The 25,136-nt window shown below is 38.1% G+C and overlaps 1 protein-coding gene across 1 annotated transcript; it reads left to right on the forward strand.

Annotated features, from left to right (window-relative positions):
* The first annotated feature begins 658 nt into the window (after positions 1–658).
* On the forward strand, positions 659–20,200 carry ccnc.L (cyclin C L homeolog). The gene is given in 12 exon segments (NM_001096149.1): positions 659–812; positions 1,706–1,812; positions 2,301–2,385; positions 2,880–2,949; positions 3,824–3,875; positions 5,945–6,000; positions 13,140–13,175; positions 13,487–13,578; positions 14,106–14,173; positions 15,878–15,957; positions 17,703–17,821; positions 19,848–20,200. Coding segments are annotated over 12 exon segments (852 nt in total). The 5' UTR covers positions 659–780; the 3' UTR covers positions 19,903–20,200.
* Positions 20,201–25,136: the final 4,936 nt, after the last annotated feature.

Genomic DNA, 25,136 nt, shown 5'->3' on the forward strand with positions numbered 1-25,136 from the left:
TCATTTTGTTAATTCCATTTATCTTCAATTATTATCATAGTTTATATATATTATTTTTGGTAAAAGATGACCCCTCCCCCCCACGTACTAATTTGAAAACGGCGTTAAATTAGACTTTATAAACGATGAGAAATGATTCTCCGCACAAGCCAAACGCAGAGCTTGGGCTCCTTTTTGAGGAAAACAAAAATATATAGTGAATAAAGTACCCCCTCTTGTAAAATATAAGGATATTATAAGTTATCGAGGAGTTTCATGACTATATAAAAACACGAGGCCGAAGGCCGAGTGTTTTTAAACAGGTCATGGAACTCCGAGGTGACTTCTAATATCCTCATATTTTGCAGCAGGGGGTACTTTATTTATTATAATACACAAGTTTCAGTGAGTCATGTGACAGAAATGACATCAGAACTCACCGTTTATAACTGATGACATCAGAACTCACCGTTTATAAGGATATAATTTACAAGATATTCATGGCTTTTGTGTATTATAAAGCTATAAACAAGACACAGACTAAACCACTATCATATATGTCAGAATCTAATTCGATCGTATGCATTTTAGCTATAATCACACTTCTATCACTCAAAGCTAGGGGCAGACTGCGAGGTTCCGTGCTGCAGTTTGTTCCGACCGAGGACATATTAGTGTTGCACGCCGGCTCTTCTTCCTGAAATCTCTACATTTTGGCTTCACAGACGGCGAGCCGAGGGTTGTTGTGACATTTCTGGCAGCGTCCCGCTCATCCTTAGTCGGTGTTCGTTTGGTTCCTTGATGGCGGGGAACTTTTGGCAGAGCTCTCACTAGTAAGTGCGGTTTTTTTGTTTTGGTTATAGCGAACAGGCTGAGCTCTCGCCATCTTTAAAATCCCCCAACAATTCACTCTGTTCGGAAGAGTCCACACTGCTGCCTTACAGTTCTCTGGATACTTCTGCGGGGGCCTTCTTGTTTCTATTTATCTGAGGATAGAGACGTGGAAATTAAGAATTCCTGACCTGTTATTTGGCACTGGCGTTCTTTTTTGTTTACTGTAAGCTTCCCTTATGGTAACTTTTTAATAAAGTAAACACAGTGCCGGTTATTGTGTTAGCAATATACATTCTTAATGTAGAATACATGCTTAGTACACATTGGTTCTGGTTTCCCTTGAGATCCAGCATTTGCTATGTTCCTTGGCATTGGCTCATTAGCACAAAGTCCTACTATGTGAGAGCCACTGCTTTATAGGCATCTTTCATTGTAAGTCATTGTCATTTTCTGTTTTTATTGTAACATTGTAAATCGTGCATAAACACTTAATTGAGTGCCCAAAGTCTAGAGCCCCCCCACCACCTGTTGAACTACAACTCATCCACTGCCACATGAAATTTATAAGGTGAATGCTGGGAGCTGTAGTCCTTGGGGACCTTGGGTTGGACATTTTTGCCATTACAAACCTCAACATCTTTAGTATTTTTTCAGGATCACGAGAAATGAAAAAGGACATTATTAAATACACGAGTAACCCTTACCTGACGCTGTCCACCATCTTTCTACTTAATTCTGTGATGCTCAGATTTAAAAAGCCCCTGTAGACTAGGTCAACACCTGAAAACTAAACTGGGTAGACATGGACTAATTAAAAATATATAAAAAAAATAGGGATGCAAAGAAATTTAAATGATACCGTTTATAATAATACTTATTCTTTTTAATCTAGTTTGCAATGGATTTTGGACAAACAAGACCTATTAAAAGAACGACAAAAAGACCTGAAATTTCTAAGTGAAGAAGAATATTGGAAATTGCAGATATTTTTTACAAATGGTAATTGTTAGTTTCTTTAAGCAACCTGTATTTTATTGTGGGAGCAATATTTCTATTAGGGATGCACCGAATCCAGGATTCAGTTCGGGATTCGGCCAGAATTCGGCCTTTTTCAGCAGGATTCAGATTTGGTCAATCCGAATCCTAATTTGCATATACAAATTAGGGTCGGGGAGGGAAATTGCGTGACTTTTTGTAGCAAAATCAGGAAGTTAAAAAATGTTTCCTTCCCACCCCTAATTTGCATATGCTAATTAGGATTCGGTTTGGTATTCGGCCGAATCGTTTGCGAAGGATTCGGGGGTTCGGCCAAATACAAATAGATTTGTTGCATCCATAATTTGTATTGTATTGAATTAACTTTTGGGCATAGAAGGTAGCCAATGTCTAGTCTATTGATGTAACCTGCTCCATTTGCCATAGTCATTTTTCACATGAAATGCTTACTAATTTTATTGCACATTCATCTCATTGTCTTTCCTTTGCAGTTATCCAAGCTTTAGGAGAACACCTTAAATTACGACAACAAGTCATTGCCACTGCGACTGTTTATTTTAAAAGATTTTATGCAAGGTGAGTTTGCTTACAGGTAAATAACTTGCATAGCATTTTTTGGTCTTATGGTAATGTGTTGTCTATTACCTATTAGCAAAGCTCCTATGACTGCTGGTGGGGTGCGAGTGCTAAAACTGTCTGAATCCAGACAGAGTGCTGTTTCTCACAGGTGATGGCAGTGACCACTTGCTACACCATAGTGTCTTTCTATGAGAGTTGAGCCTGGACTTTCCTTTGTCAATATAAATAAATATATATTATGTCCAAGGGTACCTGCACTCTGTCCACTCCAATGTCTTTGTGCTTGGTCAAAAGGGTGTTATACAACATTCGAAGATGGACCAGCACTCCAATTTAATCAAACAATAGTGTCTTTATTCAAATATCACTGTGCATCCAAAGTTTCGGCCCACATTGGGGCCTTTATCAATGATCGTTCGGTCTCTTTTATATGTTCTATGTACACAAAATGTTATCTTTCCCTGATATAATTTTTTTGTTTTTTGAATTAGGTATTCTTTAAAAAGTATAGATCCTGTTTTAATGGCACCAACATGTGTGTTTTTGGCATCCAAAGTAGAGGTAAGGCATGAATTTATAGTTTTCTCTCTCTGGGGCTTATATATCATTTCTGTAATTTGGATCTATTCTACATATCTTAAATCTGCTTAAAAAAAATCACTTAAAGGACCAGTAACATAAATTTTAGTTTCTTTTTAAAGAAAATAAAACACCAAGACGGTTTTAACTTTTAAATCGCAAAGCTTTTATTAAGAAATGGCTTACCGATTCTCTGCATGCGCTCCTTCAGAAACGGAAACAGGGCAACGATCCATTGTGCGGTGCTCGATTTCTCCTCCCTTGCCATCTCCTATAGGAGAGGAGAAATCGAGCGTCGCACAATGGATTCTGCCCTGTCGCCGTTTCTGAAGAGAATCAGTAAGTAATTTCTTAATAAAAGCTTTGCGATTTAAAAGTTAAAACTGTCTTGGTGTTTTATTTTTTTTTTTAAGAAACTCATTTTTTTTACATTAAAATATGTTACTTGTCCTTTAATAAATAAACCCAATCCCCAATAAATAAAACCAATAAACCCATGGATTGTTTTGCCACCAGTATGGATTTTAAGGTTTCATTAATACAGAGAAACACAAATTCATTTTTCAAGATTAGAATTATTTCCTTGTAATGTACTCTATAGTAAATGGGCTTCCCAGAATTCACCAATTTTTCTGGATACTGAGATTAAGGATTCCAAACAATAGAGTTGACAGATTTGGGACATCCTCTTTAACCCATCAAATACTGTTGTACCAAAGCAAATTTTATGTTTGGGGCACAACACACAAATGTTTGAATAGTTTGGTCAGATATTGACCACATTCATGTAAAATCTATGGCTGTGTCATTGACTCTGACAAATACTATTACTAACAAACCTGTTTTTGCATTTCAGGAATTTGGTGTTGTTTCAAACACAAGATTAATCTCTGCTGCTACTTCTGTGTGTGAGTATTTAATAATTAAACCTGAACAGGCTATTTAGCTATATAGTTTGAAGTTAGAATCCTGAACATTGCTGTTAAAATGTTAGTATATTATACATATAATCATCATAAAAGGGAACATGATCTCATGAATCACATTTTTTCATGTATTTGCTTGTGCCAGTGGCATGTTTGGTTTGTTAGTTGTGGCTCTTAAGGTGCAGTTTGTGGTATTGCCCAGTTGTTCAAAGAGGTAATCTCCATACAAAGATCTTTCTGGCGTGAGGAAGAAGACCTGCAAAGTATATTTTTTATTTATAAAGCTATGAGGATGTTTTCAGTGTATTTTATATACGGTATTTTTATTTTAAATAATTTACTGAAAAATGTTGATTATAATTCTCTTTTGATTTGTGGAAATATATGGAAATGTACCTGTTAATTTAGATGACATTTATTTTTTACCTTTTGTGCACGGGTATGTTGTGAGATTGTAGCAGCCCAAATACTCAATAGATTGTTCATGGTTTCATTTAACCCTTTAACCGCCAAGCACATACGGCAGTTCGTGCTGGCGGTTCAGGGTTCAGACTGCCAAGCACGTACCCCTTACGTTTTCAGCAGCTGAGCCCTTCTCTCTGCATCAGTGGGCTTTTGGCTCCTCTCCAGAGAGTCAGGAGGGATGACAGCCCCCTGGACAATCAGGCTAGGGGGCTGTCGAGTCAGAACTGTGACGCGATTGTCGCAGATCCGGCTTCAAAGTAGCCGGATTAATTTAATCCCCTTGGGGCTCGTATGATTGTTAAATAATTAGCACAAAGCACTTTAGAAAGTTATGTTTTTATCTTGATGACCTGTTATTATAATAAGTCATATGAAAATTAATTTAATTATACCGAGAATTAATTAAGAAACTGATTTGATTAATCGAATTCATTGGGTGTTTTTTTAAAAAAAGTATCACAATCAAAGAAATTATAATTGATGTACGTATTAGAACCTTTAATGAACTGTAGTTTAAGAATTTGATTTCATAATATAATTTAGCACATAAGCACTTTGGTGATCTTTATATAGACAAGCACAAACACTTTATAAGTTCCTACGTAGTTATTGGCAGTAGTATAAACTGTTTTTAGTGATTTTGGAATACAAAGACATACGGGTTTTATTTTACTTTCTTTCTTTTGAATTAATACAAATCATTCCCTTTTTTGTCCCTTGGTCAGGGACCATTCGGGGCAACAAAGCACACTTGAGTAAAGGACTTCAAGCCAGTTCTGTTTATAAAGAAGAGAAGTTTGTGTGCTTCTTTGAAGGGCACCTATCATGCTGGTTGGGGGAAACCATAATATTTTGTAAAGTAAAAACCCTCTCATGCAAGTAATGCTTAATGGGTGACTATGTTGGGGTGCACGCATGTGCATAATAAGCAAGAACGCCAGCTTGCTCATTATGCACATACATGTGCCCCAACATAGCCACCAGCAGTTCCCTCCCGGTATGAATGATGTAGCTCTCTTGAGAAAGCACCAAAGAATGTGCTGCATATGTAATGGGGGTGGGATCTGTTATCCGGAAACCCTTTATCCAGAAAGCTCCAAATTACAGAAACACCATCTCCCATAGATTCCATTTTATTCAAATAATCCACATTTTTTAAAAATGATTTCCTTTTTCTCTGTAATAATAAAACAGTCATCCAAACTAAGATCTAATTAATCCTTATTGGATGCACAACCAACCTATTGGGTTTATTTAATGTTTACATGATTTTCTAGTAGACAGTATGAAGATCCAAATTACAGAAAGATCACTTATCCAGAAAATCCCTGGTCCTGAGCATTCTGGATAACCGGTCCCATACCTGTACAAGGTATACCTTTGAGTGAGAAGAAATTGGTGGCATAGCCTTCTGAGGAAAGTACCTTGGCCCAACCACTTTTTATGAAGAAAAGCACTGCCATGGACAAAAAAACATAATAATTTTGGTAACTACGGGGTAGCTAGCCAGTAGTTTTAAGCTTTCCTTGTCCTTTAAGAACACTATCAATATTAATTTGTATTTCTTTGTCTTTTGTTTCCCACAGTAAAAACTAGGTTTTCATATGCATTTCCAAAGGAATTTCCTTACAGGATGAACCATGTAAGTGAGCAATGTGGCTTAACTTATTACTGAAATGACTATGTACAGTTAGGAGACGATTTATCATACTGTGTAAAATAAAATAAAAGCCGACCAAATACTCCACACATTGCCATGTTAAAAACGGTGTATTTATCAAGCTGTGTATGGAACGACCAAGTATATCTGTGTAAAAATCTGGTGTAAATGTAAGCAGCCACTAGAAAATGCTGTGGGAAAATATGGCATTCATTTACTGTGGGTTTTTTATTCATTTATTTTTTTTTTACATGTTTTTGCCACATTAGTTTTTCCCATTGACTTTAAACGATTATTAAAGTGCTTTAAAATAACGGTATCAAATCTGGCTTTCAGGTGGCTTATGGTAAAACATACACCTCGATAACTTTGCCATTTATTTCACACTGATTCTTACATTTTCGGTGTTAATCATTTAAAAGGAGCAGGGTAAATAGACTAATAAACACATTTTTCAAACAAATGTCCACTGTTGATTGTAGTAAATTAGTGGGGTTGACTTGGGGGGGGGGGGTCCAGGTACGCAAGCCCCAGACCTTCAGCTTTTGGGAGGCAATAAATGAGATTAGATATTCATAAGACTGGCACAAACCAGACTTAACTCCAATGCTTACGCATTTCGTGCCTTGCGGGTACTTAATCATAGGCTACCTAGGCCTATGATTAAGTGCCCACAAGGCACAAATAGTGTAAGGCTACATCATTTAAGATGTTTCTTTGTTAAATAAAATATACTTTTAATCGCATCAAGCATTGGAGGGAAGTCCAGTTTGTGCCAGTCCTATCATGAATATCTAATCGCATGGTAATAGACCCCTAAATGTTGGGTGCTGTGTAAAGACTTGGTGTGACAGTGTGGTGCTTGGTAGTGCCTAAATAGTTCTATATGTATTGAAGTTAAATAACTGCTAGTAACTGTACTACACTATACTAAATTCAAAGTTAAAGGTGGGTGTGAAACACACCATAATGCAGAGTTAGATTTATGGCGTGGATTTTACAAGGAGCATGAAACATGTGAAGTGTGCAGTGTCTGTCCCAATGAAACCATCTTAGAAAGCATCAAAGCATCTTTAGTTATTCTTGAGTTGTTAAAGCTTCACCATTTCTCTTTCTTTACAAGCTATCATACAGTGAGATGTAGTTCAGGCATTTTAGAGAATCATTGTTTCATTAAAACTATTATTCAGGGCAAATATTTTTTAATAAAAAAGGTTTGCGCTAAATAAGGAAAGCCAATACCTTATCGTTTGTGGTTTTTTTAAACATCTCCGTCAGAACATTTTTTTCTTTTTAAGAAAATTCGATAACTTTTGTATTGATATCTTTTAGTTAAACTTTGTTTATTTTTCACTGCTACAATATATGTCTTCATTATTTAGTTTAGTGCTAATGAAGTTCATGTGTCAAATGCTTGACTGTAGGCGATGGACAGGTTGGAGACTTTCACACCCAGCTTAAGCAACACGCGAAAGTCGTAGAAGTTGCCTGCAATGTTTATCACAGAGCTGGGCAAGTGTCAGCTGAGTACATTTGCCTGGGAATGCTGCAGGCTATGCTGTAGTGATAAACACTTGTTGCTAATCAACTCCTGACTGCACTTTGATACTTGTTAGTTTAGCCAATTGCTTTGAGCCTTCCAATAATGCCATAAGTGAGTTTGCAGGGCCTACCTTCCCATACTACCCAGCTCCCAGCACTCCAATCCGGGATGATGAATTTCACGTCTAATCAGAGATAAGAGACATTTTTAGCATTCTGTTCCTTCTTCGTTTTTTTGGTTTTTGTTTCTCTTCTTTTCTTTTTACTATATCTGTACTCATTTTGAGGGGCAGGAAATGCAAAAAATAAAACCTCTTTATACAGTTCCCTAGTTGCAAAGAAAGCTATCTCTAATATACTGTCATTAAAAAATGTGTACAGTTTCTAGAAAAAAGTTGATTGTATGCAGTCCTATTACCCATCGCTTTGCTCCCTCTGTCTGCTGCAAACACAGTTCTGGTCGCTGGCTGCCGAGCAGGGAAACAATGGATCACGCTTTCCAATGTAGGGAAGCATATTTCAGTGTTACTTTAAAGGGGAACTATCACGAAAATTAACATTTAATAAAGCTTAATTTAATTCTGTGCTGTTTCTGAAATAAAAGTTTATCTTCACTTCCTCTCTCAGCATCTGTTTCTTTTCATTCTCTATTCATGCAGCAGTTGGGTGTCAGATAATTATTAACAGTTAGATATAATATATTTTATAGGGGGGGCTCCTTTTGCCTAGAAGATGTATTAGAGCTCACTATATTAAAATCACCAGACATCATGTCTCTCTACATGCAGAATTTGTGCAAAATGTTGTTAGATTTTGTTTGTACTGTAATCCGTTATTTGAGTGAGCTCTAATTCATCTGCTAGGGAGCCTCCTATAAGATATATTGGATCTAAAGCTGGCCATACACTAAGATTGGCTCGTTTGGCGACATTGCCAAACGAGCGGATATTTCCCCGATAAACCAACCAACACAGGGCTATATTCCGAATGTTGGGCCCTAGGGCCCAACGATCAGATTACAACGAGGAGCAATGGGCTCAGACTGGTCGATCGCCTGAAAAATTAAACCATCCCGATCGATATCTGGTACGGTATCGATCGGGAATGTTTAATTTTTCATGTCATCGACCCGTTGGACACCCCCATACACGGGCAGATAAGCTGCCAAATTGGTCTAAAGGACTGATATCGGCAGCTTTAATCTGCCTGTGTATGACCACTGTCAATGAATATCTTACCTCCAACTCCTGCAATAAGACAGAATGAAGAGAAACAGATGCTGAGTGAATAGTGAAGATAAACTTGATTATTTCAGAAATTGTAAAGAATTTTTAATTGTTTTGTATTTAGAAAGTTTCTTATTTCAGTGTGATGAAGCTTATATTAAACTTATATCATATTTTCATGTTTCAGATAGTTCCCCCTTTTAGTTTTATTTGTCTAACCTGGATAACTTTTGCCATTCTCTGCTAACCTCAGTACGGTACAACCCCTGCATCTTCCTTCCCAGCCTTGTAAAATTCTGGTAGCACTGCTCCTTTCCCTGCTCAGCAGCCTGCGACTGTCTACTCTAGAGAACTGTGTCTGCAGCTGAAAGAGGGAGTAAAATCAAGGGGAATATTTAAATATTATATATTAATTTAAATATGACTTGTATGTTTACTTCTTGTGACACCTTGAGGCACATTTATCAAGGGTTGAATTTTGAATTGATGCAAGTTTTCTTAAAACTTCCATAAACTTGAAATTCGACCAATCGAAATTTATTAATAAAATTTGAATCGGATCTGACGAATTGAATTGACCCGAAAATTCTCAAATCCGATAAGTATGAAAATCCTGAAATTCGAATTAAAACTCGAATCGATAATTTACGATTCGAATTTGAGAGTTTTGACAAAAAAATAGAAAATCTGCCACCACTCTAGCCTTATTTATTTATTTTTTGGTACTCTTGATGACATCGTTACAATTGACAATTTTTAAATAAAGAGTTGCTAATTGACTTTGCTACTAACATTTTTTTATTCATTTGGGTTTGATAGAACACTGGGAAAAGGAGGCGTGTAGCCCTATCTATTTGTTTATTAATCATGTATTGTTTTTTTCTTGTAGAAATTACTTAATTTTATTTTTTTTGTGATATATGGCTAATCTTCATAATCTGTTACTGAAATCATCAATATGAGTCAGTTTGAACCTGAACATTGTGAATAATAGTTTTGTAATTCCAAACCTTGTGAGTGCTTTTTGTAGCCATCTGTGAAATAGTTTATATGTACAGGCACTTAATTCCGCCTAGTAATTTACATGCTTCTCCATAATGTGTATCATAGCTGTGAAATAGCTTGGCCAATAGAACAGTCCATAGCATTTTAACAATAATATAAATCATATTATATTAATGTGGATTTCAGTAATGGTTCGTGCATAAGGAATACGTAATGAAACAAAATAGTTCTCTACTAGGATTGTTTGCTTAGAGGCTTCTCCCAAGCAGGGGCTTTTGGGGGACATTAAAGGTTTCTTGCAAAGTGAATGTGTCCATCCTTGATATCCCATTCCTGTCATACATTGTTTACCTAAATGGCTGGGGAATGTAATAACTGTGAGACAGATGGAGAAGCTGCTTATTATACCTACTATTTCATCTAAATGCACCCAATAGATGGTATTAGTTGTCTGGCGACAAATCTCCTCTTCTTTCAGGGCAAATGTAAATTGCCGGCAGGATGGCACTCTGAGCCCTTCGTTTTCCGGAGTTGCCTCACGAGCAAACATCGACGAAGCACCCAGAGTGCCATCCCGGCGGCGATTTACATTCTAGCCGGCGGGAAGGCAGGGGAGGCAGTTTGTGGAGATTAGTTGCCCTGAAGAAGAGGAGATTTGTCCGGGCGACTAATCTCCCCCAAATAGCATCGTGTGCCTCTACCCTTACTGCTGCTCTGCAGGTTGGAGTGATATCTAGGGATGCACCGAATCCACTATTTTGGATTTGGCCTAACCCCCGAATCCTTCACAAATGGTTTGGCCGAATACCGAACCAAATCTGAATTTGCATATGCAAATTAGGGGTGGGAAGGGGAACACATTTTTAACTTCCTTGTTTTGTGACAAAAAGTCATGCGATTTCCCTCCCCACCCCAAATTAGGATTTGGATTCGGTTCAGACAGGCAGAAGGATTCGGATGAATCCAGAACCGAATCCTGGATTGGCTGCATCCTTAGTGATATCGCCAGGGCTGATCCTATCAAATGTGGGGCCCAATTGGGACCATGTTGGCGGGGCCCCTAGACAAAGTGTTGCTGGCTACTGACACACAAAGTATTTAGGAAAATAAGGGCATACAGGCACAAAATAGAAAGGAAAGGGGCAGACAAGGTAAAAGAGGGATGAAATAGGGGCACATAATAGGGGCACACAGGGTAAGAGAGAGAGGGAGGAAATAGGAGAGTGGACTGGGCCAATTAGTTTGGGGCAGGCTGGGCCGATTCAGCTTGGGAGCAGGCTTGGTTGGATTGGGGGCAGGCAGGGCCTATCAAGGTTGGAGGAAAGCTGGGCCTTTGAGAGTTGGGGGCAGGCTAGACCTATGGAGTTGGGGGATAGGCTGGCTTATTAGAGTTGGGGGTGGGCTGGACCTATGGATTTGGGAATGGGCTGGACTCTCAAAGTTGGGGGCAGGCCAGGCAGCATCATGTGCTGAGGGAAATATTATCTGTGCTGCCCTGTGGTGCGGGGCCCCCAGAGGTGCGGGCCCTATTGGGCCCAATTGGTCCAATAGGCCTAAAGCCGGCCCTGGATATCGCACCCTCCCTCCCCCTCCCTCCCAGCAGCCTAACAATAGAACAAAGGGAAGGTAACCAGATAACAGCTCCCTGACACAAGATAACCACTACTTTGTACATATGAGAATAGCACTCAATAGTAAAAAAAATTCATGTCCCACTGCGACTCCTTCAGTTACTTTGAGTTGGACAAACAATAGCCTGCCAGAAAGCAGTTCCATCCTGAAGTGCTGGCTTTCTCTGAAAGCACAGGATCAGACAAAATGACCCGAAATGGCTGCATACACGCCAATATTACAACTTAAAAAAGTATATACTTGTTAGTTCAGGAATATAATTTTATATGGTAGAGTGTTATTTGCGGAGTAAATGTAATTTAGAAATAAACGCTACACCATAAAAATCATGACAGTATTTCTTTAAGGTGGCCATAGACATAACCATTACGATCTTTCCTGCAAAAGATCTTTCCAGGAAAGATCATTCATTTCAATACACACATGTAGAGTTGAATCGTCGGGTATATAGTTAGAAACAATAGAATTCTACTCGTATCTGACAGTTCAGCAGTTTCAGTGGCCGATGTCAAAGGCACCCAATTAAAATTTTACAACCAGCCAGACTGACAAGTCAATTGATATCCTCTCCTGCCATACACGCACCGAATATTTCCTCCACCATAATTGAAATATTAATAGAACTGTGGACTGGCTTTTTTTAGGGATTGCCAGTGGTTACATGCCTTTTGTTGAATAATTATCATGTCTTCAGAAATTAGTTTGTAATGAAATACTTTTATTTTAAACCATTTTACTACTGCTGGCTTATTGTTTATCTCAATGTCCGTATGCATTGTGTAAACGTTAATTTAAAGTCAGACAGCAAATTTCTGGTTCATATTGCAAAGCAACTCTCATTGTTGCAGAGTGAGGACCACAGCAGTCGGCAGCCTTCTTGCAGCAGCTGCTTTGTATTCAGTTGAATGGGAATGTCTGTGGCACCCTTGTGCCATATGGCAGGGCATTGTACAAATATACAGTGGAGGGCACTCCAATATTTCACTCAAAAAGGGGAATTCTCATTGAAAAAGGCTTATTGCCGAAACGTTGGGGGTAACTCGCATACTGTGGCCAGTATATCAGCTTCCTTTAGCTTTTGATTGCATTAAGGTGATATGTTTTTATATTCCTATGCTATGCTTATTGAACTGATTTGTATGACGTAAATTGCCTAGTGGGTTTATTTATATGCTGTAATGTTGTACTACTGCTGTACCATTTGGCAAATACAGTTAAAAAAAATATATCTATCTATCTATCTATCTATCTATCTATCTATCTATCTATATATATATATATATATATATATATATATATATAATTTTTTTTTTTTTTTTTTTTTTTTTTTGTGTGTGCAAGCCCTTGTTAGAAAAATGTAATATGGCAGGGCATTGCTCATGAATAGGGAAGGCAGTGTGAATGTGATACCTATATACCAAAACATGTTATTGTCATGATGCAGTTCTTTCTGAGAAGGCCGTAGTAATCCAAATGCTCTCAGTGACAATAGCTTACTATAACCGTTTTAGACACTTGTGTTTTCCAGCCCTCTTGAAGCGTAAAGATGTAGCCAACTGCATCTCAATATGGCCACATCTGGCTGCAAGTCACCCTAGCCTTAGGAACTATTTGTGCACTGCACTTGCATATCTACCTGATTAGGAGCATCCAATGCAAGAATTATTTTGTATTCATTAATTCATATTTGAATGCTGCCTTTCTATTTATTTTCAGATATTGGAATGTGAATTCTACCTATTAGAATTAATGGTGAGTAAAGTGGTTTTAATGTTCATATAACTAAGGATCTACTTCCTTGCGTCACTGCTTCAGTTTTATTCTGAAAGTATATTTTAGGCTAGTAAAACTCTAATACTGTAATTCCGTTTTTTGCCTAATACAACTAATAATCTAAGAATAAATGGTATGTTTTTCAAATACATTAAAGATTTAACCTGTTTAATGATATAGAATGTATTTCAGTGTACATATTAAACAGACCTTACTGGCGCACACATCATTAGTAAAGTAAGTAATTTAACTGCACTAATATTATTTTATCCTGTTTAACTTGTTCGCAGGATTGCTGCTTGATAGTATATCATCCCTATAGACCCTTGCTTCAGTATGTGCAGGACATGGGACAGGAGGATATGCTACTTCCACTAGCATGGTAATATATATGTTGAGCAGTAATTATGTATAATAATCTGCCTTGAATATACACCTCTTCTAATCCATTAGCCCACAGGTTCTGTTCACATCCTTGTGCTAGCTAGCCGCAACTCCGGAGCACTAGTGTTGAAAGAGCTATGTTTTATGAAAAAAAGACCTCCCTTTTTCTATTGCCAGCACCTTTCACTACAGGGCTAGGATCCATTATCCAGAAAGCTCTGAATTACGGAAAGGCCATCTCCCATTGACTCAGTTTTATCCAAATTGTCCAAATTTTAATAATGATTTCCTTTTTTCTCTGTAATAATAAAACAGTACCTTGTACTTGAAGGAAGGACATGTATCTTTGAACAACTTTAAAATCTGTTGCAGAATACCACAGTTCCTGATCTATGTAAATGGCTCAAAAGAAAACATCTTTATATATCTAGCATAGCTGCCTTCTTCAACCCAAACTGAATTTATTTTGCTCATGCCATATGCATCCCTAATGGCTCGTTGTATGTGTGTTTATTTTTGGTACAGGAGGATAGTAAATGATACATACCGTACAGATCTATGCTTGCTATACCCACCGTTCATGATTGCTCTTGGTAAGTAGTTATCAGTGATCAGCTTGTTTTTCATTTAACAGGTTAGCAAAAAGGCTGAGTGAAATCCACAAGGTGGGCTGTGGTAGAACTTGTTTCTATTGTGTGTAATATGCAAGTATTCTCGAATCCCTTGAAAAACAGCAAATCCACCTTTGCTTCTGTAATAGCATTGGCATGTATCGTGACACAAAAATGTAACATCAAATTTAGTTATTTTTGCCATAAATCCACATTTTTGCCTTATTTTTCATATTTAAAACAAGGCACTGTTTTTGGTAATTCAAACGTTAATTCAAATGTCCTTACGTAAAGAGATACTGACACCAGAAATTAAACTCTTACATCTATCATAATATTGCCTTTGAAAGCAACATATAACTTTGCCATAAAGTATTTGCACAATGCTTTTACATTATCTGTCTGATGTCCCATGTTCCTGTACGAGGGGCTGCCATATTTGTGCAGCAGGAAACTTCAATAATTTACAAAAAAAGATCAACGTGACCTATTGGGTAACTTTTAATGTACATTCGTATTTTAAGTAGTTTTTAGTGTCCGTATCACTTTAAGGGAAGGATCATTAATGCGAAACTAGCCTCATTTTGAACTCACTCACCCCCAAATAAAGCCGCAATCCCACTTTCCAGCAATTGCTTTAAACCTGTTGTCAATCAGTGTAGTACACTCACAACACACATGCTCACACCCTAGAAGTGCTGGTAGAATTTAAGTACCGTATATACTCGAGCATAAGCAGAGTTTTTCAGCATCCAAAATGTGCTGACAGCGGACGGTAGCTGAGATTGCAGTCACTTTTAATCATTCCTATACCAACAGTTCACTTGGGGAGAGACTGTGATATCCCACAATGCCCTCTGTTGGTTATATGAAAGAATAACAGTGCGCCCTCTGTTGGTTATATGAAAGAATAACAATGACTGCAATATCACACAGCACCCTCTGTTGGTTAAATCAAAGAATAACAGTGCGCCCTCTGTTGGTTATATGAAAGAATAACAGTGATTGCAATATTACACAGCACCCTCTGTTGGTTAAATCAAAGAATAACATTGCGCCCTCTGTTGGTTATATGAAAGAATAACAGTGACTGCAATATCACACAGCACCCTCTGTTGGTTAAATCAAAGAATAACAGTGCGCCCTCTGTTGGTTATATGAAAGAATAACAGTGACTGCAATATCACACAGCGCCCTCTGTTGGTTGTATGAAGGATTAACAGTGATGGCAATATCACACAGCGCCCTCTGTTGGTTTTATGAAGGATTAACAGTGATGACAATATCACACAGCACCCTCTGCACATGGTAGTGTGACAGTGGGGACAATACACACAGTAATCCGTTTGGCAATTCTCTGTCACCATCAACTTTGCAAAGAAGTCCGGTTGATCGCTGGGGGGGTCTCTTTGGCGGAATGTGCGCTGCTGGGAGACAGGGCTGTAGTTGTGTCTAGGCTTATACTAGAGTCAATAAGTTTTCCCAGTTTTCATATGTAAAATTAGGTACCTCGGCTTATACTCAAGTATATACGGTAGGCTGTAATGCTTGAAAGAAGGAGGACTTCTTTTTGACCAAAATATGTACATGCTCCTAAAAAAACCAGGCAAAACAATGTATGTGTTTATCACCAAAGAGGCTTTTATGTTAGTGTTTCTTTCCTTTGTCCTTTTATTTTTTTTCTAGCTTGCCTGCATGTAGCATGTGTTGTTCAGCAGAAGGATGCACGCCAGTGGTTTGCTGAACTATCTGTGGATATGGAAAAGGTATAATTCAAATATAAACTTGTTCTTTGTATCCTCTTTGTAAAATTTAAATAGTTTTTATGTTTAAGTTATAGAATGCCCTGTACTTAACATCTTTTCATTGATTGCTCTTTCTTATATTTGTAGTTTAGCAGTTATGTTTTGTAGCTGTCAAATGGGGATCATGGACCTCAGCAGCGAAAAAACTACTGCTCTGTGTGGCTACAATGTTGTTGTTAGTATTTCTTACTTATTTGATTCGCCCTCCCCCAGTACTTATATCTTGTCTCTCATGTAAACCACTGCCTGTTTGCTAGGGTAAACTGGATCCTAGCAACCAGATAGCTGTTGTGGAGCAGCTATCTGTTGGTTGCTAGGAGAGGTGCTGAACAAAAGCTTAATAATTCAAAAAGAAAAAAATATCCAAGGCCAGTTTCAAATAGTTTTAGAATATGAATGTCTACATCAAACTAAAAGCAAACCACCCTTTTAACTGCTCCATATCTAGTTTAGGGCACATGGAGATAATTGTAGCCAATTACTTTGCTACAAAATAAACAATACTGAGAATTGTCCTGGCTAAGACACTACGTGTACTTTAGCAGAGACTACTCTCAGTATTGTCTTTGGCAGGATATTTTCTGTAGTATTGTTGCTACAACAAGTAGCTAGCTACCAGTAGGACCGTGATCATAGCCGTTAAAATATAGGGTTTGTAGCTGGCAGATGTTCTGCACATACTCTGTTTGTGCCTCTAAAACCCTACTGTGTTAGCATCTGCTTTTTGGTTTTCCATGGAAATATAAATCTTTAAGGCACGATAAGGACTTTTATTTCATAGGGATGCTGGTTTCCTTATTCAAACATCAGAGTTTTTGCTCTTTGCTATAGTGGCAAAATAAAAGGCGCATCAACACTTGAAACAGCCGCATAAATATATATATTTTTTACAAACAAACATTCCTAAATCTACAGATTGAAAGGAAAACATGAGTCTGTCTGTGCTGTAGGGACCAGCACCACCAACCCCTTTAGTCTCTGACTGATCCATCCCCTCCTTTACTATAAACCTTAGTGAAATTGTGGATTCTAAGATTATAACATAATGTGTATAATACCCTCTATGGAAAGCAGAGGGACGTCAAGTCCTAGAATCCATCACTTCACCATAGAATGAGGTTACGATGAGGGTTGCATTTAAGTGGGTAGGTGGTAGTTGGTTTCACTGGAGAGCCTAATTAGAAAGGTTAGCCCCAGTATTTACATGCACATGTTGACCTCCATTAATGAGTTTCTTCCAAGCTGGCAGCTTAATAAGTAGAGGCCAGATGGGCAGCTGATATGTGTATGTATAGGCACCTTAAAGGGTTAATATGCTTACACATAGCTGTAGATACTGTGCAATCTGGGAGTGGACATTCATAGCAACTTGCATTTTTCTGACCACTCAGGTCTCTACACAGTGGGGCCCATCTAGTTCCAGGTTGGCTCTTGGAATCATTGGCCAGATTTGTGTTCAGTTTAGTCCAGTCAGAACAGTAGTTGCATTAGAGCAAAAGTGCTGATTAAGGAAGCCCAGACTTCAGATAAACATACTGTAGTAATTAAAAACATTGTTCGGTTTGTCTGGCTTTTGCTAAATGAACAATTATTTAACACAAGTATCCCTCTGCTTTAATAACATCTTGTCCCTAAGCCTTTACTCCATTTTAAAACCTTTTGTGATTTTGTTTTATGAGATTTTCTTTTTTTTTCATTGTTCCTAGATTTTGGAAATAATTCGAGTTATCCTAAAACTATATGAACAGTGGAAGAATTTTGATGAGCGAAAGGAAATGGCTTCTATTCTTAGTAAAATGCCGAAACCCAAGCCTCCCCCTAACAGGTGAACCTCGGCCCTAATATAATACTGTTTCATTTTATGTGATGTTGATTTGAACATTTGTAAATTTCTTATTTAAATACACAGACATGCAATTAATCCAGGCTCACTGCAGTTTAGCATAAAACGAATATGGACATCTGCATGAGAGCTCTGATACCACTTATTCAGGAGACAAGACAAGTCTGAATCCTATCGTATTCCCTATTCATACCCTGCAATGTGGGTATGAAAGCAGATTCCCAGATGGATTAATAGGGATGTTCACATTTGGTCATTTGTCTGATTTTAAACTGCCCATGCCAGTAGAACCGTTTTTTAATTGATCCTCTTTTTTCAGAAAAGTTTTTCAAAAGTTAAGAGTTTAAAATATCTACATCTGCTCTCTGTCCCAGTCCTGCTGGGATTTTTGAGCCTGCACACTGAAGCACTACTGTGAATGCCCTTTCCATTCAGTTCATTTGCATTTGGTATAATTTGGATCAATGACATACACATTTAAATGGCATACACTGTAACTATGCATAGCTTAAAGGGGTGGTCCACCTTTAAGTTAACTTTTAGTATGTTATAGAATGGCTAATTCTAAGCAACTTTTTAATTGGTCTTCATTGTTTATTTTTTATAGTTTTTTAATTATTGTACTTTTTCTTCTGACTCTTTCCTTCTTTCAAATGGGGATAAGGCTACCAGTTTATTGTTATTTCTACTTTTTATTACTGATCTTTCTATTCAGACCCTCTCCTATTCATATTTCAGTCTCCTTACATTCAAATCAATGCATGGTTGCCAGGGTAATTTGGATCCTAGCAACCAGATTGATGAAATTGCAAACTTTTGCAAACTGGAGAGCTGCTAAATAATTAAAAAACCACAAGTAATAAAAAATGAAAGCCAATAGCAAATTGTCTCAGAATATCACTCTCTGTCATACTGAAAGTTCATTTAAAGGTGAACGACTCCTTTAACTACCTGTGAACAGGGTGTGCTGTCATCCTGCGGGCATTGCCCCCCAGTCCAGGGAATGGGAGAAACTTTAGGACTGGCAAAGAGCACCTGCAGCGGTAGAAATAATGAAAATGCCTAACTTTCTAAAACTGAAATCAATTTGAAAAATGCTTTTATTGACATTCCTACACCTGTGCCAATGTGAACATCCTTTTTAATCCATCTGAGAATCCATAAACATGATCTTGTGTTTGGGAGCACTCTCCTGAAAGGGAGACTATTGCCCAAGAATCATTTTTAATAAACGGGCTATTCAACTAGATCAGGCATGTCCAAAGTCCGGCCCGAGGCCCAATTGTGGCACGTTTTCAAATTTACACTGGCCCACAGCCTCGTCATGAAATCAATAATAATGTGGCCCCCCAGAACAGTGCAATCAGGAATCGCGTGGCCGTAGCAGTAATATTTGGGCACATTACTGAAATGATCTGCCGCTTGTTCTATACTGCTGCCTGTGTGCTGAAGGTGTTGGCAATAGACACGTACTGGCATGGAGAGACACACCGCTCTCTCATACTTCTTTAGGGCTGAAGGTGTAATAGACGTATTGACGTGCCAGTACAGTGAGCTAAAGACGTATGCGAGAGCGGTACGTCACTTCGGGTCTATTGCTAACACCTTCGTCACACAGGCAGCAGTATAGACGATCATTTCACTAATCATGTGACCAAATATTACTGCTACAGCTACGCAATTCCTTTTTTAACCGAGGCTCAGAGAATAAGTCCAAACAGACTCCACTTCCTAAACACCATGTACGTGTCTATCTCCAGGAGTGAATGATTCTGATCGCAAGCTAGTGAATGTCGGGCTGAATGGCCGGCCCCCCACATATTTTCACCTCACCAAATCTGCCCCTCGTTGCAAAAAGTTTGGACACCCCTGAAGTAGATGCACAGCTTTTTTTTGGAAGGGGGGGGGGGAGTTACTTTTACTTGAAGATTTATACTGAATCACTGTAAACATGAAATGACTTATTGATGTACATCATAATGATATCCTGGTAATGCTATTTTTCTAGTGACGGTGAGCAAGGAACAAATGGAAGCCAAAGCTCTGGGTACAGTCAGTCTTGACATTTTCCTGAATTCTAGTAGAGGACCAAGCTGGATCAAGGCTTTGCCACTGTTATGAAGCCAGAGATACCCTTTCAGCAAAGCATCCAGCAAAATAAGGAAAGAGAATTTCTTCACTTTACTGACTATTTTTTTTTTTTTTTTTTTAAAGCCTTATTTGTTGAAAATCCTGTGTATTGTACACAGAAAACACACAAGCTTCTGATTTGGCTCAAAGAAAACACAAATCACAAATGTCCAAATCTCACAAATATAAACAATGCATTACTCAATAGTACTGCAATTAAAATACTTGACAATATCTTTGCTTATGCTACATGCTCTTTTTCTCCTTATTCTTCATAGTAAAGACATACCTCACAACTGTCTCGTTTTTAGGGAGACAGTCCCTCTTTTGACTGCTCAACCTGCAGTCCCTCGTTTGTACTGGAAAGTCCAGAAAAAGAAACAACGTCTCTAACTTAATTGGCTTTTTTTTTTGGCAGAGAGCCCAGAACAGCTACAGTAGGAGATAAGATACTTTTGTAACAACTTCGAGATAAGGAAATAATTAATTGTAGCAAGATAAGATAACTGGTCCCTTGGGAAACGGGAAATCACCTTCATTAGAAAAACTGTAATAACTGGAAAAAAAAGCCACAGAAATATGTTCAAACTTTCATAACCTGCCAAATTTTGTAAAATGAACATGGTAATAAGGAGGTGTGGCCACAAAAATGGACGTGGTCAAAAAAATAATGGGAGGTATGTAAAAATTTTAACAAAAATGAAAGAAAAAAAACAACGTATTGAGGTTTGCTACAGTTAAATCTGCACAAAGCATACTGCATGGTGCTTCCTTGAGGCATTCTGAAGTCACACTGGTCTGTTAATAACAAGGAGTGCCTGCACTGCCAATACAGTAGATTCCTAAATATGTTGTGAGGGGATGTAAAATATGTATTTTTAATTATCAGTAAAAGATATTGCACTTCAGGGACTTATTTAGGGTTATATCACAAATGGATATTGGCTATAGATGCTATTTTGTTTTCTGTGTACTGGGACACAAATAAGTCATTTAAAAATATACTGCATTCCCCTGTGTTCTGTGACAAGTTAATCATAGCTCTATTGTAATGGAACTCTAAATTGTCTAACGCCTAAAGTAGTCCTCCACTGTGGGCCAACTGTATATTTGGTTATACACATGCATTCCTATATATGTGTGTTCATGTAATATCCAGGGCAACAAAGTATTCACTGTACATTTCCCACTAAGGCTGACCTCCTGTTGGCATAAGTCTGTTGACCCCACAGCTGAATCTTTTTTGATCAGATCCTGTTTTAACCTATAGTGAAGTATAGTATTGGTTGTCCTAATCACACTGACTCAAGGGTAGCCTATATCTGTTTTAGGTTAAACCTTAGTAGGCAATGCATTTTGTGAGCTGTAATCTCCTTTGTCAACATATTCAGTATTTACCTATCATTTCTTTCTTGAGTCCTGTAAGCTCCAAAAACTTTACTTTAAGGAACAGTAACAGCAGCCATTTAAGCTGGAGAAAAGGCACAGGCTATTTAGCAGATAACAGGTATCTGTAATAGAATGCAATGGTATTCTGCAGTGTGCATCTGTTATTTGCTATATAACCTGTGTCTTGAATGGCCGCCCCCATGGCTACACAGCAGCATATTTATATAAACTAAAGTACGGTAGTCTTTCTAAATCCGACACATATTTTTTTTATCAATGCAGGGCCACCGTACATTGTAATTGAATTACTTTAAAACACTTGCATTTCTTGTTACTTTAACTTAAACAAGTATCCAAATAGGATCTACAATAGTCCAGTTTTCTAATGTAGTCATCAAGTGTAGATGCAAACTGATTAAAGGAACAGTTCAGTGTGAAAATAAAAACTGGGTAAATAGGCTGTGCAAAATAAAAAATGATTCTAATATAGGTAGTTAGGCAAAAATGTAATGTATAAAGGCTGGAGTGACTGGATGTGTAACATAATAGCCAGAACACTACTTCCTGCTTTTCAGCTCTCTTGGTTTACACTGACTGGTTACCAGGCAGTAACCAATCAAAGACTTGATGGAGGGCCACATGGGTCATATCTGTTGCTTTTGAATCTGAGCTGAATGCTGAGAATCAATTGCAAACTCACTGAACAGTTATGTCCCATGTGGCCCCCCTTCAAGTCACTGACTGACTCAGAGTTATAGAACTGAAAAGCAGGAAGTAGTGTTCAGGCTATTATGTTAGACATCCAGTCACTCCAGCCTTTATACATTACATTTTTGGCTAACTATATCAGAAACATTTTTTATTTTGCACAGCCTATCTATTTACACAGTTTTTATTTTCACACTGAACTGTTCCTTTAAATTTGGCTTTCAAGAGCAGGAAAAGATTGAGGTATTTTTTTGGCATGGCAATGTTAGCAGACTTGAGCAGTTTTCAGACTGGCTACCTTGGGATGGGTGGTCCTAATGGGGATCTTGCCAAGTAAATACAATCTTTTTAAAGGGAACACTGCCATAAGGAAACGCCTTATTTAAAATTTAATAGTCTATACTGCTCCTTAAGCAGAATCCTGTACTAAACTCTGTTTTCAAAAGACTTAATATGTTTTCTATATATTTAATTTTGAAATATATTGCAAGGCAAGCCATTTTCTTACTTTTCCCAAGAGCCCTCAGGGATGCGATTTGTGCTCTCATAAACTTCAGTCTCTCTTTATTGCTGCACTGCAAGTTGGATTGATGGCAGGCTATCACCTGGCAACTTTTTAATAGAACAATAGGCTGGCTTTCCCAGACACCCGTCCTCAAGGAATCGGCTACCTCAGCTTATAGGAGCTCCATGTTTCTATGCTGCTACAATTGCTCTTCCTAAACCACGTGCTGATGGGGAAGCCTTATTTTGTGCAGAAATGGGCAAAATTACCCATGTTGCCTTCCATTTATACTTAAAAAATAAATGCACAGAGGGCATTTTGTCCTGTGCGGGTAATCCTATCTGTGGGTGACAAAATACCCCTGCATGACCGCTTACCTGACTTGCCGTGTCCAAATAATTCAATCCATATATTTGTGAGAAAATACCTTCTCTGTTTTAGCACAATTCAAATGGCACAGGTATGGTTCCATAAAAAGGTATTGTCAGCAATTTTGTCAACTGACAAAAAAATCCTAGTTGTGCTAAGTAGGTATGCACCAAATCCACTATTTTGGATTCGGCCAAACCCCCGAATCCTCTGTGAAAGATTCGGCCGAATACCGAACCAAATCCTAATTTGCATATAATCCAACTTTTTTACTTCCTTGTTTTGTGCCAAAAAGTCACTCGATTTCCCTCCCCGTCCCTAATTTGCATATGTAAATTAGGATTCGGTTCGGCTGGGCAGAAGGATTCGACCTTATCCGAATCCTGCTTAAAAAGGCCGAATCCTGGATTCGGTGCATCCCTAGTGCTAAGTATTAGCCAGACACCTCAGGGAGACTGGAATGGAATTGTGGAGGGGGAGCTAAAGGAGCGGACACAGACGAGCAGGAAGTGAAAGTTAAAATGGTGAGTGGAAAGGGAGGGGGAGTGAGACAGAGATGCACTTTGTGAAGGGGAGGGAGCCAGACTGAGCAAAGGGGGGGGGGGGCTAGGTACAGCGGGACACTGATTTAAACAGGCCATAGCTGTGAAACAGGAGGAGTGCGCCATGTTAAGAAAAAGCTGAGCCAGAGCATTACAGAAGCGGACTCACGGGATGCAGTGGAGGAAGAGAGCAGCAGCGGCAAGTGATGTCTCTAGCTTATAAACGGTGCGTACTGATGTAGGAACGTGCTATTTATGAGGATATAATTTATAGTTTGGACCCATAGAAAAATGACCAAACTATAGGTTATATAAATAATACACAAGAGCCATGAAGGTCCTGTAAATTATATCCTTATTAATGGTGCTTAGTGATGTCATCGGTTATTATCAGAGTTTATTGATGTCATTTCTGTCACATGACTCTTTGAAACTTCTGTATTATAATAAATAAAGTACCCCCTGTTGCAAAATAACTCCCATATTTTCCTGGCATTGAAGACTTTTTTTGGCCCACAAATGCAAGTTGCTTTTTTTTTCCCCATGCCATTTTGACACTGTGCCCTGGAAACATAAAATCAGTGTTCTACTGTACATCTAAATGTTTTTACTGCACTGTCGGATGCCCAAGCTGTGTCACACAGCCCTAACTCTTCTTAAGTCTCATTTGGCCAAGGGGCTTGGATACCTGGAATCGAAAATATAAAGTGCAAAAAATAGATGTTGATTGGAGATTGTGAGAAGCCTTTTCTGCTTATTTAACAGAGCAGCATTTGATTAACTCAATACACAGTTTCCCATTGTATATCTGCTCCACAAAACAATTGTGATGTGGTCATAGGACCATTAAGAATTCATTGTGAATATAGCACAAGTAGTACAATATTTCACTTTGTGAACTTTGCTCCACCAACTCTTTTTTTATAGTATAAGCTATTCCTTCAGCCCTCATGACAGACGGCAGTATATTAGAGAACATTGTATCACTCATTAGTACTGTACCACAGGAACTAACAAAGTGCAGACAAACATTTAGCTAATCTCACTAGAAGCCAATTGACTCTACAAATATGTTTTTGACATGTAGCTGAATCACACACTGAAGAACAAAGATTGCATGCAGACTGCACCTTGCTTAAAGCCAAACCTAGTAAAGCAATTTTATGCGCAGCAACCAGCTATTTATTTGTTTTTCATTGTATTTTAAGATGTAAAGCCCCTTTAAATGGACGGTTCACCTTCAAGTTAACTTTAAGTATGTTATAGAACATCCAATTCCTAGCAACTTTTCAATTGTTTTTCATTGTTTATATTTTATAGTTTTTGAATAATTTGCCTTCTTCTGACCCTTTCCAGCTTTCAAATGGGAGTCACTGACCCCATCTAAAAAAACAAATGTTCTGTATGGTGACACATTTGTTATTGCTACTCATTACTCATTTTTATTCAGGGCCTCTCCTATTCATTTTCCAGTCTCTTATTCAAATCAATGCATGTTTGCTAGCAAACTGGATTGCTGAAACTGCAAACTGGGGAGCTGCAAAAACCACAAATAAAAAACAATTGTAAATCGTCTTAGAATATCACTCTCTGTATCATAATAAGTTAATTTAAAGGTGAACAGCCCCTTTGAGAAAAAATTTGGTGTTATTTG

This window comes from Xenopus laevis, chromosome 5L, assembly GCF_017654675.1.
Source record: "Xenopus laevis strain J_2021 chromosome 5L, Xenopus_laevis_v10.1, whole genome shotgun sequence".
Classification (NCBI taxonomy): domain Eukaryota; kingdom Metazoa; phylum Chordata; class Amphibia; order Anura; family Pipidae; genus Xenopus; species Xenopus laevis.